At 42.5% G+C, this 19506-nt stretch overlaps 2 protein-coding genes across 3 annotated transcripts in view; both read left to right on the forward strand.

Annotated features, from left to right (window-relative positions):
• Positions 1–19081, forward strand: part of LOC141444635 (uncharacterized) — a 101485-nt gene extending 82404 nt beyond the window's left edge. Inside the window, exons 4-20 of one of the 2 annotated variants that reach the window (XM_074110203.1) lie at positions 436–565; positions 977–1091; positions 1544–1619; positions 2004–2147; positions 3767–3917; positions 4472–4557; positions 5030–5188; positions 7595–7744; positions 9968–10100; positions 10695–10803; positions 12382–12467; positions 13042–13166; positions 13873–13950; positions 16019–16140; positions 17205–17328; positions 17972–17993; positions 18354–19081. In XM_074110203.1, coding sequence (XP_073966304.1) covers positions 436–565; positions 977–1091; positions 1544–1619; positions 2004–2147; positions 3767–3917; positions 4472–4557; positions 5030–5188; positions 7595–7744; positions 9968–10100; positions 10695–10803; positions 12382–12467; positions 13042–13166; positions 13873–13950; positions 16019–16140; positions 17205–17328; positions 17972–17993; positions 18354–18385 — 1842 coding nt within the window. In that variant the 3' untranslated portion in view covers positions 18386–19081. The remainder of the gene's footprint in view (positions 1–435; positions 566–976; positions 1092–1543; positions 1620–2003; positions 2148–3766; positions 3918–4471; positions 4558–5029; positions 5189–7594; positions 7745–9967; positions 10101–10694; positions 10804–12381; positions 12468–13041; positions 13167–13872; positions 13951–16018; positions 16141–17204; positions 17329–17971; positions 17994–18353) is intronic. The other variant, XM_074110204.1, reaches the window with a different exon arrangement.
• A 268-nt stretch (positions 19082–19349) lies between these two features.
• LOC141444469 (triacylglycerol hydrolase DDHD2-like) overlaps positions 19350–19506 on the forward strand; it is a 6460-nt gene continuing 6303 nt past the window's right edge. The window contains exon 1 of the mRNA XM_074110018.1: positions 19350–19419. Coding sequence (XP_073966119.1) covers positions 19350–19419 — 70 coding nt within the window. The remainder of the gene's footprint in view (positions 19420–19506) is intronic.

Genomic DNA, 19506 nt, shown 5'->3' on the forward strand with positions numbered 1-19506 from the left:
CGTAATGTTTTTTTTATTTCGATTAATTTAGTTGAACATGGCGTCTCGACGTAGGAAAGTTAATTTATTGTATTTTCATTAGCATTTGTGATTAGGGACTACATTTGCTCCTAATTTTAGTACCTTAGATCCTTTTTTTTTTACATCACACTGTTTCAGTTCCACGGGTTCTATCCTTTTCACCCTTTGTTGTTTCCCTCATTTCTTCAGTATTCCTATTTTGTTTCCTTTTCTTTAGTTCTTATTTTTTTTTTTCTATCTTGCTTTTTTATCTAAGCAATATCTCTTCCTCTTTTCGTCATCGAATCAAATTGCAGATTTTTCATAGCGTCTGTGGACCCTAGCAAAATCCGTGGTGGCAAAAACTAGGTACAAATGTGTCACATTTGTGTTTTTTTTTTAATGTGATGTGTGTGTGTGTGTGACTGTTTTCAGAACCGTTCAACGACTGAATACGAGCCAGTGAAGCACCACTGGTTCTATCGAGTGGACTGGGAAGGGAAGTCGACATGGCGTGGATTCTCCATCAACGATTCCAAGGCCATAGAAAATGCCTTTCACAGCCGTGAGTATGCTTGTGTTGAGATTCTGGCTTTTTGCCGAAAATATTGTTCGCAAATTTATTTCCCATGAAACAGTTCATATGAATGAACTTTTTTTTTGGAACAACTATTCTGTATATATTTCAGGACTGTCCTGTAGAACCCTATAGTTTAGGTTTGCTTTATAACAATCCTGAAGTACTTATAGTCGTTCGGCCATATGAAACAGAATTGGGAAATGATTATTTTTTTATTCGACTGGATGGCAAACGAAAAATATTTTTAGCAAAATATAGAATTGATTCTGTTAGATCTTTCAACCATGTTGTTTTGTGGAGTGTTTTAGGGGAGTATGAAACCGTAAGAGATGGACGAATAACATAATCTAATTTATAAAGTGTTCAGTTTTTTGATGCTGTTGTAACGTGTTTCAGCGGACCTGCACGAAGGTACGCTGGTGCCGACAGATGGCGGCCGCTACGATGTCAACGTCATGGGCAGACTCCGGATAGCGGTGTACTGGGCCGACAAGCCGACAAACGTGAGGCGGTAAGTCAATTCTGAATTCGTCAACTCTAAAAAAGCCGTGATGGCCTAGTGGTTCGACCTTATGGCCTGTCAAGAAGAAGATTGTGGGTTCGGGCCTGGCCTCGCACCTCTGAGCTTTCGGAGTTTATGTGTCACATTTACCACTAATAGTACGGTAACGGAAATCATCAAATTCAAATTCAAATAATTTATTCAGTAAATAGGCCGCAATGGGCAATTTTACACGTCATTTTTTAAACTAACAGCGCTTTCGGAAAGACCATCAATGCCAAGAAGAATGCGCCGCAAGAAACTTGGCAGAAAGTCATTTTTTCAAAATAAAATAATTACAAATAAAATATCGCGAGGAAACCTGCACACGCCGATGAAGAAATTTAATGGTGTGTGTGAAGTTCCTAATCCGCTGTGTATTTAGAGTGCAAATATTGGAGTTTTTGTTGTTTAATTTGCAGGTGCAGTTGGTTTTACAAAGGCACCACGGACGCCCGGTATGTGCCCTATACGGAACCTGTGGCTGAGAAACTCGAGGTGAGGCTTTTTTATACGTAGTACAAACCTTAGAAAAGTTGGAAAAACCCTCGATAATAATAATCATCAATAATAATCATTTGCCGCCCTCTTATTTAGGGTACTCATTCTAATCGGTCCGAATCGTAGGTGCGACATTTGTTTTTTGTTATGGCATTATCATCATCATCCCAGCCTATCCACGTCCCACGGCTGGGCACAGGCCTTCTCTCAGAATAGCGACCCCACGCGGGCCCAGTGCGGATTGGGAACTTCACACATACCATTAAATTTTTATGGTATTTTGCCGCCCCCTAAATGCGCCGCGCGGTCATTGGTTTTTGAACGCATAATGGAGGATTTACTATATGGGTGTAGATAAAATTGTTATCGTTATGTGTCCAGGAGGAGTACCGGCACGGCATAACGACCGGCGAGTGGCACCGTCGGCTGGTACTGCCCAACAGTGAGCTCGTCGTGATGCACGGGCCCGCCGTTATGGTGCACTTTCTGCACGGCGGCGGCGCGGACGCGTTCAGTGCGCCCAATGTATGTCTTGTCGTTGTCATCATCTTTATTGTTGGCAGCTTTGCTGTTACCATGTTCTTTATCAGCGTCATTGTCGTTGACTTCATTCCTATCGACAATCAAGGTCTATCTATACTTCGTTTTTTATTTAGCATTAGAAAAAGGGTAAACAGTCTTTTTATTGAAAAACAATAGTAACTATTACTTGACACCAAAAACATGTAAATGATCATATGTCCTTGCTAATTGTTACATATTTGCAATTTATTTATTATTTATTTTTCAAAAGTGTTTTTCAATAATAAGACACGTCAAGATCGCTTACCTTGTTTCTAATGTTAGAAAAAAGAAATATAGTCAAGAAAATCATCGCCATTGTCAGTATATCAACATCTGTTTTACTTTCATCAATGTAGTTACGAACGACGTTGACAATTTGATTATTGACTCATTGATCATAAACGTCAAAATCTAGTTTAAATAGTTACATCAGTAGTTATTTGTTCTTGAAAGAACTAGACTGGACTAGTTAATCCTAGACTATTCCCTAAACTGGACTGGTATACTGCAGTACTAAACCATACTTACTCACATTTATTTTCAATATTATTGTCATCGTCATTCTTAGTTGTTTAATTGCCGTCATGTTCTTCATTTTTATTATATTAATTTTAATTATGTTTGTGTTTTTTATGTAAGTTAATGTGTTAAATTTTAATTTGTTATTACGTTAGGTTAGTTAAAATGTGTCAGTCAATGTGTCAGTATATAATATTAGTTTAATTATCGATTTTTTCATCATAATCATCATCCTCATCATTAGTCCCTTAACCAACACCTTACCTATCTTTATCCTTTGCTGTACGTTCCTAACCTCTCCCATCCCACTCAGTTGTTCACGTTCGGCAAGCGTGTGTACCGCAACCCGCCCAAGTTCAAGATCACCGACGACGTCCCTGACAAAGTGGATCATTTGTTGTTGCTCGTCCACGGCGCTGGCGAGTGGCGCAACCAGAAGGAGAAGATTGTTTGTTTCTTTATTATCATCTTTTGTTTCATCATTTTCACTTGTTTATATATATTCATCATCATCATCATCATCATCATCATCATCATTTATAAGCCACAGTCCACTGTGGGACATAGATCTACCCCATATACCTCCAGTTGATTCGGTTGGATTATATTCGTCAGTCTTGTCGCTATCGTAAATCTTAGTGTTGATTTTTATTTCCTTATTATAGTAATTTTCTAATATTTTACAATTCTATCTTGAATTTTTGTAACGTCTCTAAGGTAGACTATAAAAAAAATCAAGCGAGAAAAAATTGTGTTAACTATCGTACTTTTTAGCTTTTTAGCATAATTTGTAACATTTTCTTAAAAATATATGTCATGAAATTATATACGCGTAAACTTGCTCCTACTTATTTTTATCATTTTTCTGGTCCCTGTGTCCCTTCTTTTTCCTTATGTTCTTTATATTCGCATACATTTAGAAAAACATGCCATTATTTCTGACATTTTCATTATATTAGACCGTAACAGTTTTATTTTATTTTATTTAATAGTTGTATGTAAAAGTAACAGCGGTTGAGTGGCTGAATTTGGACCATGACCCTTTTTTTTTGTTTCCTCAGCAATCAACAATGCGCCCGCGCGTCGTCCGCCGCGGCTTCGACGAGTCCGAGATCGAGGACATGGAGCCGTCCAACATCGACCACTTACTGCTGCTTTGCCACGGAGTCGGTTCCGCCTGCGACATGCGTTTCCGGTCCGTCGAGGAAGTCGGTGAGTCTTCATTTTTCTGCATTTTCGTCATCACTGCCATCGTTAGGATCTTTATCATTATCATATTCATCTTTTCCTATATCTTCGTCATTTTCTTTGCCAACATTACCTCCATCGTCTTCTGTATCAGTGTCATCATCGTTATCGTCGTTATCTTCACTATCATCATCATTGTCATCATCTTTACCATGATCATCTTTCCTCTTCTGTATCACCGTTATCAACACCATCGTCGTCATTGTCAGTCATTCATTAATACCATCGTTATTATCATCACCACCATTATTATCATCTCTATCTCCGACGTCATTATAATCTTCACCACCAATACCATCTTGATCATCGTCATCACCGTCGTTTTAGTCATCGTAAACATTATTAACGTCGTTCCTTCTTTCTTTCTTTCAAAAATGTAAAAAATACTTAATTTTTTATTTTATTTTATGCGATTTGTATTTAAATGCTAATAAAATATACTACTTATTTGTAGTAATTCGTTTAACGAAGGAAGGTTATATTTTATTCTTTTTAAATATGAATTGTCCTTTTTCCAGTGGATGATTTCCGCGCTACGAGCTTACAGCTGTTGCAGTCGCATTACAGGAACTCGTGTGACGCAGGCGTCGTCGGCAGAGTTGAGGTAAAACATCCGTTTAGAATCCTACTAATACAAATGTATTGTAGCGCAATGAAGTGCAGCGTAAGGCAGCGCATATCACGCCGTGGCCTCTTTTAGTGGAGGATCGTGGCTTAGAACCCGGGTTCACATCTCTTGAGTTTTTCGGAATTCATGAGTGAAAACAAAGTGGTGAGGTAAACTGCCGCCTGTGCTTGCGTAGGTGTGTCTCTTTTACTCTATCTCTTTATGTGTGTGTGTGCGCGCGCACGCCTGTTTATATGTGTGTTTAGTTTTAAATAGCTCCTAGGCTTACTGCAACTTTATTCTGGGTGGGGCCCAATTTATTCTAATCGATGTTTTTTTTGCAAGATGTGATATCTCTATTTTTCTCTTTGTCTCTTTTCCCTGATGTACTGTAATGTAACGTAACGTACCTAAAATAACAAAACGTAACTTAACATAACGCAACGTAACGTAACGTTTCGCTCCCCAGGTGCTCCCCATATCGTGGCACACGAGCCTGCACGCGGGCCCGCGCGGCGTGGACCGCCGGCTGGCGCGCGTGACTCTAGCCAGCATCCCGCGCCTGCGCTCCTTCACCAACGACACGGTGCTGGACGTGCTGTTCTATACCAGCCCGCACTACTGCCAGGTGCGCCCCCCGCCCCCCCAGTGCCCCCCATAGCGTGGACCGCCGGCTGGCGCGCGTGACTCTAGCCAGCATCCCGCGCCTGCGCTCCTTCACCAACGACACGGTGCTGGACGTGCTGTTCTATACCAGCCCGCACTACTGCCAGGTGCGCCCCCCGCCCCCCCAGTGCCCCCCATAGCGTGGACCGCCGGCTGGCGCGCGTGACTCTAGCCAGCATCCCGCGCCTGCGCTCCTTCACCAACGACACGGTGCTGGACGTGCTGTTCTATACCAGCCCGCACTACTGCCAGGTGCGCCCCCCGCCCCCCCAGTGCCCCCCATAGCGTGGACCGCCGGCTGGCGCGCGTGACTCTAGCCAGCATCCCGCGCCTGCGCTCCTTCACCAACGACACGGTGCTGGACGTGCTCTTCTATACCAGCCCGCACTACTGCCAGGTGCGCCCCCTGCCCCCCAGTGCCCCCCATAGCGTGGACCGCCGGCTGGCGCGCGTGACTCTAGCCAGCATCCCGCGCCTGCGCTCCTTCACCAACGACACGGTGCTGGACGTGCTGTTCTATACCAGCCCGCACTACTGCCAGGTGCGCCCCCGCCCCCCCAGTGCCCCCCATAGCGTGGACCGCCGGCTGGCGCGCGTGACTCTAGCCAGCATCCCGCGCCTGCGCTCCTTCACCAACGACACGGTGCTGGACGTGCTGTTCTATACCAGCCCGCACTACTGCCAGGTGCGCCCCCCGCCCCCCCAGTGCCCCCCATAGCGTGGACCGCCGGCTGGCGCGCGTGACTCTAGCCAGCATCCCGCGCCTGCGCTCCTTCACCAACGACACGGTGCTGGACGTGCTGTTCTATACCAGCCCGCACTACTGCCAGGTGCGCCCCCCGCCCCCCCCAGTGCCCCCCATAGCGTGGACCGCCGGCTGGCGCGCGTGACTCTAGCCAGCATCCCGCGCCTGCGCTCCTTCACCAACGACACGGTGCTGGACGTGCTGTTCTATACCAGCCCGCACTACTGCCAGGTGCGCCCCCCGCCCCCCCCAGTGCCCCCCATAGCGTGGACCGCCGGCTGGCGCGCGTGACTCTAGCCAGCATCCCGCGCCTGCGCTCCTTCACCAACGACACGGTGCTGGACGTGCTGTTCTATACCAGCCCGCACTACTGCCAGGTGCGCCCCCCGCCCCCCCCAGTGCCCCCCATAGCGTGGACCGTTGGCTGGCGCGCGTGACTCTAGCCAGCATCCCGCGCCTGCGCTCCTTCACCAACGACACGGTGCTGGACGTGCTGTTCTATACCAGCCCGCACTACTGCCAGGTGCGCCCCCCGCCCCCCCAGTGCCCCCATAGCGTGGACCGTTGGCTGGCGCGCGTGACTCTAGCCAGCATCCCGCGCCTGCGCTCCTTCACCAACGACACGGTGCTGGACGTGCTGTTCTATACCAGCCCGCACTACTGCCAGGTGCGCCCCCCGCCCCCCCCCCAGTGCCCCCATAGCGTGGACCGCCGGCTGGCGCGCGTGACTCTAGCCAGCATCCCGCGCCTGCGCTCCTTCACCAACGACACGGTGCTGGACGTGCTGTTCTATACCAGCCCGCACTACTGCCAGGTGCGCCCCCCGCCCCCCAGTGCCCCCCATAGCGTGGACCGCCGGCTGGCACTCTACTATACTATATACTTTCACACCATTCAAACAGGTACATTGATGATGATGGCTTACTGCTCGTATTTCTTTCGCCCTATCGTTGGTACACTGATACTGTTGTTGCACTGATACCCTACCGCTGATACACTGATCCCCTATCGGTGATACCCTGCCACCCTTACCATTGGTACAGTGTCGCACCATCGTTGTTGCACTGATACTCTACAGCAGTTACAACTGTTCTTTGTCGGTGATACACTGCCTGCCGTCGATGCAGTGTCATACAACCGTTGTTGAACTGATACCCTACCGCTGATACACTGATCCCCCACTGTCGAACCCTTGTCATAGTGATGTGAAGAGATGACTGACAACTTGCTATACTAATACTGACAATATTTACGACATACCACGTCAAGATTTTGTGATTTACATTCCTGAAACTGCCATTTCTCATGAATACCTTATATCGATGACTTAATATTTTTTATGTCGTCATCATCATCATCAGTCAGAAGACGTCCACTGCTGAATAAAGGCCTCCCACAACTCTCACGATGTCGTCAGCCCACCTGGTGGGAGGCCTGCCAACGTTTCGTCATCCGGTTCGTGGTCGCCACTCGAGGACTTTTCTCCCCCAACGGTTATCTGTCCTTCGAGCGATGTGGCCCGCCCATTGCCACTTCAACTTGCATTTTCCAGCTATGTCGGTGATTCTAGTTCTTCGACGATTTTTTTATGTACATATAATTTATTATTGTTTTTCCTTTCAGACGATACTTAACACGGTGTGCGGCGAGCTGAATCGCGTGTACAGCCTGTTCAAGGCTCGCAACCCCAGCTTCAAGGGGGGCGTGTCGTTGGGGGGGCACTCTCTGGGCAGCGTCATACTGTACGATCTGCTCTGCCACCAGGATCCGCCGGTGAGGACTTGACAACTATATACTTAGTATACAATGATAAGTGATGACCGTATAGCCAATTGGTTAGTGAACCTGACTATGAAGCTAGAGGTTCGATTCCCGGCTGGAGCAGATATATTTGTATGAATAATACGAATGTTTGTTCTCGGACCTTGGACGTAATAATGTATAAGTATGTTTATCCGTTGTCCGTTGCGTTGTCATACCCATAGTACAAGCTTTACTTAGTTTGGAACTAGCTCAATGAGGGCTATCGTTTTTTGTCTCACTAGATGGCGCACTGTTGCGTGAGGTTTTTAAGTATGGCTTTCAGAGTGTTATTACGGGCGTTAAAACAAAGTTTAGATTAAAATCATATTTAAAACACATTAAAACCGTACCATAAAAATATCCAGCAACCACAGTGTTGCTTAGTCCCGTTTTGTTCGGAAAAAAAGGGAGGACAAAAGTTTCCGAAAGACAAAACTGTCTCAAAACACAGACATTCATTACCCCGTAACGCATAATTGCCATAATTAATTTCAGGTAATGCAAAATATTCACATTGTCCTATTATATTTATTTATTTATAATACGATTTAATTTTAGGATTGGATTTGACAACCATACCCGCTAAAAATAAAATATAACGTACCTACTTGCTCTGTAAAAGGAAGATTATGCCAATAGATGTGTGGACTGTGATTCCGTTGCCTTATCCAAAGCAGATAAAACCAATGAGGCACGTTAGTATCGTGATCCGTTTGACGTTTGCTTGCGATTGGCTCATTTAGTTATTCAACCAATCACGAGCGCGACGCACATGTCAAACGGACCACACGATACTAACGCCATCTAGCGATAAGAAAAACTCTCATTAGAGGCAGCGCGCCAAAATGAAAAAAAAAATTAAATTTAAATATTATCTGTTTACTTGTAACTAAACATATTCATTGTAAAAGCAAAATAAGACGAGATACGAGTACGTAGAAGATCGAGGGTCATCGACATGCTAAGCGAATTAGCTTGTTGAATCGGCAATGGGCATGGCCATATAGCACGGAGAACAGATGACCGTTAAGGCCGAAAAGTTCTCCAATGGAGACCACGTGGCAAGCGTAGCGTAGGACGTCCACCAACGAGATGGACGGATGACCAGCCCCCCTGTACCACAAATATGACAAGTGCTATGTAAAGTGCTATATAAATAAATTTATACTATTGTTAACTTTCCCATAGAAAGGCCAATTTATTTATTTATTTATTTATTCCAACAAAAAATTACAGCATTACAGTTAAACACCAATGCTCTGTAAAATTCAAATTATACAAAACAAAAAGCCATAAAATACATAAAAAAACTGAATAGTTAGGGATTTTTGAACGTCGTCTGCGTCGCTACCTTAAGACGACGGAACACCACACCCTCCGGCCATAAGTCGGAGCGCAGGAACATCTGCTGGTGCTGGGCAGGCACTTGGAGTCTAAATGAGCTGAAATGGTCCCTTTGGGACTCGAGCGGGATGATGGACAACTCTAGCTGGACTCCTTGTAACGGGCGCTGTACTGCCTCGCGGACGTGCTCGGACACCTTCTCAGGCGTCGTCTTCTTGTCCAACCGAGACAGGTAGATGTCCACCCTCGTTACTGCAGCTTGAATACAGGACAACGCTGCTGGAACAACAGTGGACATCCTGCAGCTGATATGATGATGATGGAAGCAAAATAAAGTTTTTTTCATCACACTTGCTCGTAAACTGTGTCGTAACATGCAGGCTACCTTGGTTGCAACCCCCCAAATAAAACCCTCGACCTTAATGTGCTTCTCATGAAACCCGTGGTCGGTCGCATGAGTCATTGCCCATACTAATTTACTTGTCATGAAGCCCAAGGGCGGTAAATGAGTCTGTTACTGCACGGTGTGCTGCTGCGCCTGCACGTTGGGCACATGCTGCTGTGCCAAGAGCGCAGTCAGCGGTATCGGCAACTTTTGAAAGAATATTCGTTTTTCTTTTACAAATATACAATTTTACTCGCAAATGTGATGAAAAACATTGTATGTCGCACGGGCGGTACTAGAATTACGAACATCGACTCATTAAAGCCCTCAGTCTTCGACTTCGGGCTTCTAATAAATAAACTCTCGTTCGTAATTCCTTATTTACCGCCCTTAAGACACAATGTACTATTAATAAAATTTCTGTATAAACGAAAAAGTTCACAGTAATCCTTGGAACATTCCAGACTCCAACGGATCCGCCCATGAAACGCCCCGAGAAGCAATACTTGGCCGGTACAGCAGATATCAACCCCAACATGAAATACCCGAAGCTGTGCTTCGAGCCGCTGTCCCTATACGCACTCGGCAGCCCCATAGGTATGCCTAGGAATTTCGTGATCTGGCGGATTTTACCATCGGCCTACGACATATACATGTTAAGGGAAACGAAACGTAACGACTGAAATAGACAGAATGAGAGAAAATACTGACGAATGAGCGAGATGTAAGGTAGTTGAGGTTGAGGGATGTATGAGTGATAGAAATAGGTTTTTAGTATGTAAGAAAGAGACATTAATAAAGAGATCATGGCGGAATCTTAATTTCAATCCTTACATACTTAAAGTAAGATTCGATTTGTAGCATTCGAGCATGGCGGATGTAGACGATATCTAATTTTGGTATTTCTGCTTCTTTGGCTAGTTGAAGTATAATTTTGATAGTGTTTTATGCGGCGATTAACTTTAGCAGTGAACAGTGATCACAAAATTCTATATTGCTCTCGTGTCTGACATTTTTTAATGCGCAAGTTGTCTCCACGTGGTTTCTGGAATTTTACTATCAAGTTACAACGTGAATAAGAAGAATATATTTATCTTTAATTTATCTGACATTGGCCCAAGCCTTAAGGCCGCCATTAAGGGGAATAATAATTATAATACATATAGTAACGCCAGTGTTTGTTGCTTCCAGCAATATTCGAGTGTATTCGCGGCGTGGAGTCTCTAGGCAACGACTTCTTTTTGCCGACTTGCCGCAACTTCTTCAACATCTTCCACCCCTACGACCCTATCGCCTATAGGTAAGGACACCTTTTCAGCCATGTACCTGTAGTTCTATTATTAAGCGCTCTTTTCGTCTCCGTTCTCAAATGTGTCATCTACCATCATCTACCTATTAGCCTATTGCCTGCGACTCCGTCTGCGTAGAACTCGTTTATCGCTATGCCGGAGGAACTTTGCGATTTTCCGGGGTAAAAACTATCCTATATCCTTCCCCGGGACTCGAACTATCCGTATATCGAATTTCATCAAAATCGGTTCAGCGGTTTAGACTTGATGAGGTAACAAACAAACAGATTTACAAATTTCACATTAGGGAGTGGGATTTAATAACTTAACCTAATTTACCATTTAGAAAAGTTGAAAAATAACAGACACTGTCATTACAAAGCTCAGAAACGACTCGCTGTCACGTAAAAAACAGACAGACAGACGGACAGGTAGTAATCAAATGTCAAGAAGGATTGACCATTGTGTTTTATCGACTATTCCAGTTATCGATTGTTCGTATGTTACCGACCTTTAATATTATTCTGTAACATTTGACCTCTATGATAAGCCACTTGCATCTCCTTATTAATAGTTATTTGTGTCACAAGGGAGCAAAATGGTGTATTTACGGCGAGGGCGTACATTGAATCCAGAAAGTAGCGAAGAATCCTACAATAGAATAGAATAATTTTGCTCCCGAGTGGCTCATACATTTATTCACACCGAGCATTAAGAAACTTGAAAAAAATATTTCTAAATATTATTAAAGAACAACCAGCATAGAAAATGGCGTGGCTTTACAATTATCAACTTGGAAAAGCCTTGAACAGAAAAGTTGCACTTTGCTCCTTCTCGTCAGGGAAGAAGAGCTACTTTTCTGAAGGAAAGGTGTGGAAAATAAATTACTTCTCGTCACATAATATGACATTTTGATATCGCCGGATTCTATCGAACAAAGATACTTTGAGCATAATATCTCTCTCCACAGCTGTTATGTGCTCAATGACGACCAAATAGCCCATTGGTTAGAAAACCTAACTGCAAAGTTTGAGGTCCCGGGTTCAATCCCCGATCGGGGCAGGTTTTTGTATGAAAAATACGAATGTTTGTTCTCGAGTCTGGGTGTTTAATAACTGTTTAAGCATGTTTATCCGTTGCGTAGTACCCATAAAACAAGTTTTGCTTAGTTTGGGACTGGGTCAATTGGTGTCAAGTGTCTCGTGATATTTATTTATTTGAAAATACAAACTGAAATATAGATGCACAGAAAAAACAGAAAAATAAGACCATCACTGGGAATCGAACCCAGGTCCTCGGTAATCCGTACCGCGTGCTATACCGCTACACCACTGATGGTCAACGGTACCGACACGAATTTCCCTATGCTCCTATTTCTTTTGCTTTGGATTACCGAGGACCTGGGTTCGATTCCCAGTGATGGTCTTATTTTTCTGTTTTTTCTGTGCATCTATATTTCAGTTTCTATTTTCAATTTCGGTTTTACGGGATGACCGTAAAAGTAAAAATTTGGAATTGAAATAAAAAATACAAAAAGATTCCAAAAAACCAATCTTAATTTATTTATTTATTTAATTATTCTTTTGCAGGATCGAGCCCCTCGTCAACCCTCAACTACAAAACGTGAAGCCGTCTTTGATACCTCACCACAAAGGCAGGAAACGTATGCACTTAGGTAAACCGCGTATATGTATATACACATTGTTTCCAAACGTGAATGAATTAATATTTTTCAGTTTGAATTGTCCCAAAACAAAATGAAAGATTTTTGGATCCTTCTTCATTCCTTCTAATTTAGACACATTACTACAAAAGTATAGGACATAGGCCGCCCCCATAGACCTCCAGTGGCTACGGTTGTAAGCGGCCTGCATCCACCGTGAACCCGCGGTTTTAACCAGGTCATCCGTCCATCTCGTTGGTGGACGTCCTACGCTGCGCTTGCCGCGCGATCTCCATGCGAGAACTTTTCGGCCCCAACTTTTTGCTATATGACCTGCCTGTTGCCACTTCAACGAGCTAATTCGCTTAGCTTTGTCAGTGAGCCTCGTTCTTCTACGTATTTCCTCGTTTCTGATTCGATCCCGTAGAGAAACCCCAAGCATAGCTCTCTCCATAGCTCGCTGAGCAATTCTGAGCCTATTTATAAGGCTTATAGCGAAGCACTAGGTCTTGGATCCATATGTCATAACTGGTAACACCGAACTGGTTGAAATTAAAAGTATTAAGTTGTATGTATATTATTTTAGAGTTGAAAGAGACCATGGCACGCGTAGGGGCGGACTTGAAGCAGAAGTTGATGGAGTCGATAAAGAACACGTGGTCCAGCATGTGGGCGACCACCGCGCCGCCGCCCGACCACCAGCTGGAGAAGGTAACTCATCATCATCGTCATCATCATCATCATCACCATCATTATCATCGTAATCATCATCATCACTGTTAGGCTGCGTTTCTACCAGAGATGTGCGAGGATGTCTTGCGGGGAATGTGTTTTTCACGAACCAATAGAAACGATATGTACCTATCCTCGCACAGCACAGCTCTGGTGGGAAACAGCTGAGCGGAGCGAGGCGAGGTAAATTAAGCGTTCCTATTGGACACATTCCTCGCTCTGGTACATTGTGACTAATGAGGACTATCGTTTTTGTCTCACTAGATGGCGCACTGTTGCGTGAGGTTTTTAAGTATGGCTTTCAAAGTCTGTTATTACGGGCGTGAAAACAAAGTTTAGGTTAAAATCATATTTAATACACCTTAAAACCGTACCATAAAAATATCGAGCATGCCACAGTGTTGCATAGTCCCCGTTTTGTTCGGAAAAAAGGGAGGACAAAGGTTTCCGAAAGACAAAACTGTCTCAAAACACCGACATTCATTGCCCCGGAACGCATATTTGCCATAATTAATTTCAGATATTGCAAATATTCACAAAATATTCTAATTATAAATAAACCGCGTAGCTCACCCAAAAACTATGAGATTTGACATTTCGGAGACCTCACGCTACACTAGCGCATCTAGTGGCGAATTCATACGCGATAGCCCTCATTACATTGTGACTTGTGTTCTTATTCTAGGTAGTAGAAGAAGAAATTGAAAAAGAGCAAATGGAAGAAGACAATCCTAGTAAAGAAGACGCCATGCAAGCTGACGTGGTGAGTCTGTTGCTTAAAAACGAGGCTTGTTTTCACCTAATACGCAATATTTACGCCGGTTTATTTTGTTTTTTAGAGACGACTTCCTATCACGACGATCCTTAAATATCTTAGATATGAGTTTGAAAGTAAAGCTTTACTAGTAATGATACAGCAAGGTATTAAACGAATGCATTAAATGCGCTAAACTCATACATCATCCCAGCCTATCGTCCCACTGCTGGGCACAGGCCTCCTCTCAGAGCAAGAGGGCTTGGGCCATAGTTCCCACGCGGGCCCAGTGCGGATTGGGAACTTCACACACACCATTGAATTGCTTCGCAGGTATGTGCAGGTTTCCTCACGATGTTTTCCTTCACCGCAAAGCTCGTGGTAAATTTCAAATGTAATTCCGCACATGAATTCTCGAAAAACTCAGAGGTGCGAGCCGGGGTTTGAACCCACGACCCTCTGCTTGAGAGGCGATAGGTCAAACCACTAGGCCACCACGGCTCATACAATCATATTTAATTGACATTCTAATACTTAATATTAATCAAGGTTCTAAGATTAGACTCAAATACTTTAAATAGTAACTGCAGCCAACTGACAGTTGGAGTGGATGTATAGTGCTTTTCTCCAAGATTTAATGCGGGGCAATAAAGCAATAGTAAATTGATAACCAAGGGTGGAAAGTGACCTATTTCACCTGAGATATTTCTGGCGCTCGAACGAAGTGAGATATCTCAGGTGAAATGGCTCACTTTCCACCCTTGGCTATCAATCTACTAAAATTAAATGCTCATGCACAGTTTTAAAAAGTGGCGCTTGTACTTTCCCGCGATACTTGTTTTTTTTTTTTAAGTACACGACACGACTCATAATGCCATTTCATTACAAATAATAATTAAATTAAAAATTAAAAATGTTAAATGCAATGAAGCTTAGTATAACTAAATTACAGTTTAAAGGGCTACTGAGTGCTTTTTACATACTTCAGCCATTTTGTTTAATAACTATTTAATCGGTTTCTTAAATTGTGGTTGAAGTCAAAATATAAAAAAAACAGTGACACTATTCGAGGACATTTTTAAAGACGCTGTTTCTTTCTAAATTAAATCTTAGACTAAAAAAAAAGGCAGAAGGAATTTGGGAACTATGGCCCAAGCCCTTTTGTTCTGAGAGGAAGCCTGTGCCCAGCAGTGGGACGTATATAGGCTGGGATCAGATGAGAAGGAATTTGATCTTCAGGCTGTTTAGATTGACTTACCGTAGTCAAAACGTGCATTTAAAATAAAAAAAACTAATAGAATTCCATACAATTTGCCGGCCGCTGGTTTTTTTTTTATTCGTGGCAGTCTATAAGGAAGAACTTCGTGTACTATGTTTGCAACAGTTAGGCGGACATTTCCAAGCATATTGGAGAAAACACTGTAGCTGGTGGCGGAGAATAGTAGATTATTGTCGTGGCCTGGAAGTAGCCAATTGCTGGCTGAGTATGAGTATTAAACGGACGAGCTTGCGAGTCCGTTTAACTAATACGAAGCCAGCAATTGCTATTCCAGCCGAGACTAATATTGATTATAAATATGTATGTTAGTCTGTAAGGTATTTATTGTATGGGCCAAGTTGCCCGAAATAAATGAATTTATTATTATTATTATTATAAAGTTTTTCTCAAAAATGATGAATAATTCTGAAATAGACTAAACTTTTTCTCAAAATATATCATAACATTTAATTTTATTCCAATTATTTTTCTTATGCTTTCCCGCCTTTTTTCATTAAAAATAAACTGACCCAATAAAAAGTCCGAAGTTCCAACAAAATATTTGATACAACAACAACATTTCCATGGCCTTTTTAACTTTAAAAACAAGTTGTGACTGATTGCAGGCGCGCTAATTCATTATTGTCGAGCTAGCGCGCCTGCAATCTTTTTAACTTTTTAATTTTTCGCTGACCATAAACTATGCACTTCACCTTCTGATATATATAGAATAATGTCAACTTTTACGGACATTTTTGAGAAAAATAAATTAATTATCGTTTTTATTGTTGTTATTATTTTTCCTGTTTTATTGTTTAGGCTGTAGGGGACATGTTGGGCAAACTCAATGACGGTCGGCGAGTGGATTATGTTCTACAAGAGGCGCCGTTCGAGATGATTAACGAGTATCTCTTCGCTATGAGCAGCCATGTCTGTTACTGGTGAGTATACTAGTAATTATAGACAGTCATATAATATTCAAGAACATGATGGAGAAGTAGATAAAGATTGGGCGCACCTGGGAAGCAATTTAATGCTATTTTTTATTTTATTTTTTATTCGACTGGATGGTAGACGAGCAAGTGGGTCTTCTGATAGTAAGAGATCACCACCGTCCATAAACACCTGCAACACCAGGGGTATTGCAGATGCGTTGCCAACCTAGAGTCCAAGATGGGATACCTCAAGTAATTTCACCGGCTGTCTTACTCTCCACGCCGAAACACAATAGTGCAAGTACTGCTGCTTCACGGTAGGATTAGCGAGCAAGATCGTGGTAGCAATCTGGGCGGACCTTGCACAAGGTCCTACCACCTGCAAAAGCCACCTTTACCTGGTGCACGTAAAGTTCCCAATCCGTACTAAGCTTGTGTGGGAAGTAAAGTACAAGCATTCTCATTCTGACTAGGCTACTGGTGACTGTAGGGGACGTCTCTCGCTGAGAGCTAAAACATAGGTGTCGCTAGTGTCGCTGCTTAAGTGACTAAAAAAAAGCAGGCATATGTGGTGCATGAGGGTGCATGGGAGAAATTTCTGTGTAGACTCCTGTCCAGTGGTGGTGTAGGGGTATGGCACGCAGCACGGTATGCTGGGGACCTGGGTTTGATTCCCAGCGTTGGTCTCTTTTTCTGTGTATCCATGTTTCAGTTTGCATTTTCGTAGGTTATGCCTATCATTGGGATGTGTATAAGATGAGATTAATGATAATGACGGATTAATGCTTAATACTATAGGATATGTCGCCACTAAACTTTTTGGGGCTTTTGCTTAAAATGCGCACGATGTGGGCGCAAGGGTCTTGACAGATGGACTGACGAACAGACAGCATTGCAAAGTGCTTGTTAAGGATTCCTTTTTTCCAACTTTGTATAAAATCTTAAAATTTTGTTTGACTATTATTTAACGAACTACTAAAACAGGCAGTCAGTTTAATGTTTGGAGTCGGACTGACACTTGGCCAGTTCTTTAGCCTATTGATGATCAATCCTCATCCCTCAACACGCAGGGAGTCTGAAGACACGATGCTGCTGATCCTCCGCGAGATCTACGACTCTTTGGGCGTGCAGGCCGACGTCACCGTGCCGCAGCAGAGCATGACCGTGCAGAGGAACGCTGCGGCAACTAGCAGCGTGAGTACTTGGAACTATAAACTGTAACACAGCACAAGCGTTACGCAACACAGCACAATACAGGTAAAACACAAGCACAACACAAGCGTAACACAACACAATAGTAACATAAGGCAAGAGTAACACAACACAAGCGTAACACAACACTGGCACAAAACAAGCTTCGCTACTAGGTCATTGTTGTCAAGTGGCCCGTGGTATTTCTTAATTTACTTTATTGTACGGTCAAGGATAAATTAATTAATGAGCCAACTGGAAGAAATCCCTTTAAGGGATAAGATGTACAAATCTTATTATCCTGTGTTATGTTATTTTCATGTGTTTTTATGTACAATAAAGAGTTTTACAATACATGCATGGAACCATTTCACAGTAAACGTGTCATAGTGACATCGCATTAGTTAACAAGGAAATTCGTAATGGCTTTTCCTTTGAAAAGGTTCCATGGTGGCTCCATGGAGTACATTGTGTCTTGTCTTAACTTAAGGGGAGCGTTAAATAAGGAATTACGATAGAAGCCTGAGGTCGAATAATGGGTACAACTATTCCGTAATTATTTTACCTAAGTTACCTAAAAATTATGAAAAAATGCTTGTTAATGTTTCTAATTGTATTCGATTATATAACATGTTTATTGTTTCAGGACGAGAAGTTCCCGTGTTCAGGTAAATAATTTTTAAATTTCACGTAACTTGTCGAAAATTGACAAAGTTCCTAAGAACAGGTCTTTGTATGTCTTACAATTTCGGACTTGCCCAGGTCAGTACGACCGATCTATAAAGAGGACGAGATGTTGATTATGATGATTTATGGTCACCTCTTACTAAATTATGACGTAGGGACCTTTGAAAAACTATTTCTCAAATGGCCGGCAACGCACCTGTGATAACCCTCGTGTTGCGGGTGTTTATGGGCGGCGGTCATTGCTTCCCATCAGGTGATCCGCATGCTCGTTTTCCCCCTCTGACATAGTAAAATAAGTTTTAAAACACTACTTTGATTTTAATTAACTTGTATTGTTTCAGAAGTACCTTCGACCAGTCGCAATGATTCATAGCCAAAATGAAAACAAGAGACAACAAGAATTGCTACTTATTAATATTTATAGATTAAAAGTTACAATGGATTCAACATTATTTTAAAATATTACTGAAATAGTTAATTGTTTCAAAGTCGCCAACGCGACGCGTATAACAAAAGGCTTGAGTTGTGACCAATTTGAACTTATCGTGAGGTAGTTTACACTAATGTAGAAATGTGTTAATTTCCAACAAACATACAATCATACAGATGTAGTAAATAATTCTTTCCCATCGTATTTTCTCGATAACGTTCGTTTTTGTCATTATGATTGGTTATTTGGAGTATTTTTGTATTTTTTATTTACACAAAAACACTAACAGCCTTATTCATAAAAAATCCTTAATTGAGGTTTGATCGGTCTGTTACTTAGCAGACTGATTAAGCTTAATAGACGGTTGTCAAGAAGTATGATTCATAAACACTTGCTAGCAGTCTGCTAGTTGTTGAGCTGCTGATAGACGGATTAGACGCGTTATGTTGGCCACCTTGACAAATCAAAGACAAAAAATGGCCTAATCGATAATTAAAAAAAAAAATTGTCAGCAGTGACAGCAAATTACCAGGAAAAAAAATAAAAAGCGAGATGTTTGTTTTCCCGCCATTTCCGATCCGCATGTTTATGTTGTGCAAAAAGCCATAATTATGTTAATCATCCTTATTTTTATTTCATATTTATTTGTTAATTATTGTTGCTAAATTAGAGGATTTTTAAATACAAATCCTGAAAATAAATTTTCCTGTTTTTTTTTAATCTGCGTAGCCCTGCCTTCACTATAAATATCTTCGTGCCTATGGTTTTTTGCTCTAGTCAAAGTCAGCTGTTCAAACTTGTGGCGGCATTTTGTCACTTAGCAGAGAAGACAAAGGAGGGTCTACGGTCCTCTAACTTTAGCAGAGCCTTGGATCGACTGATTAGCGCTAACAGACGTTTATGAATCATGTTTTTTAGGCATTCGGGCCTTCAAGGACCTTCAAGGAGGGCTCTAACTTTTTATGAATTAAGGCTGTGTGAGTAATAACCAATCATAATTTTGGACTGTTAGTAACGCATCTTTTGTCTGGGTAAGGCGAGTTAGTTCCGAAGAGTGTTACGTC

Source organism: Choristoneura fumiferana, chromosome 30, assembly GCF_025370935.1.
Source record: "Choristoneura fumiferana chromosome 30, NRCan_CFum_1, whole genome shotgun sequence".
In the NCBI taxonomy this organism is placed as follows: Eukaryota; Metazoa; Arthropoda; class Insecta; order Lepidoptera; family Tortricidae; genus Choristoneura; species Choristoneura fumiferana.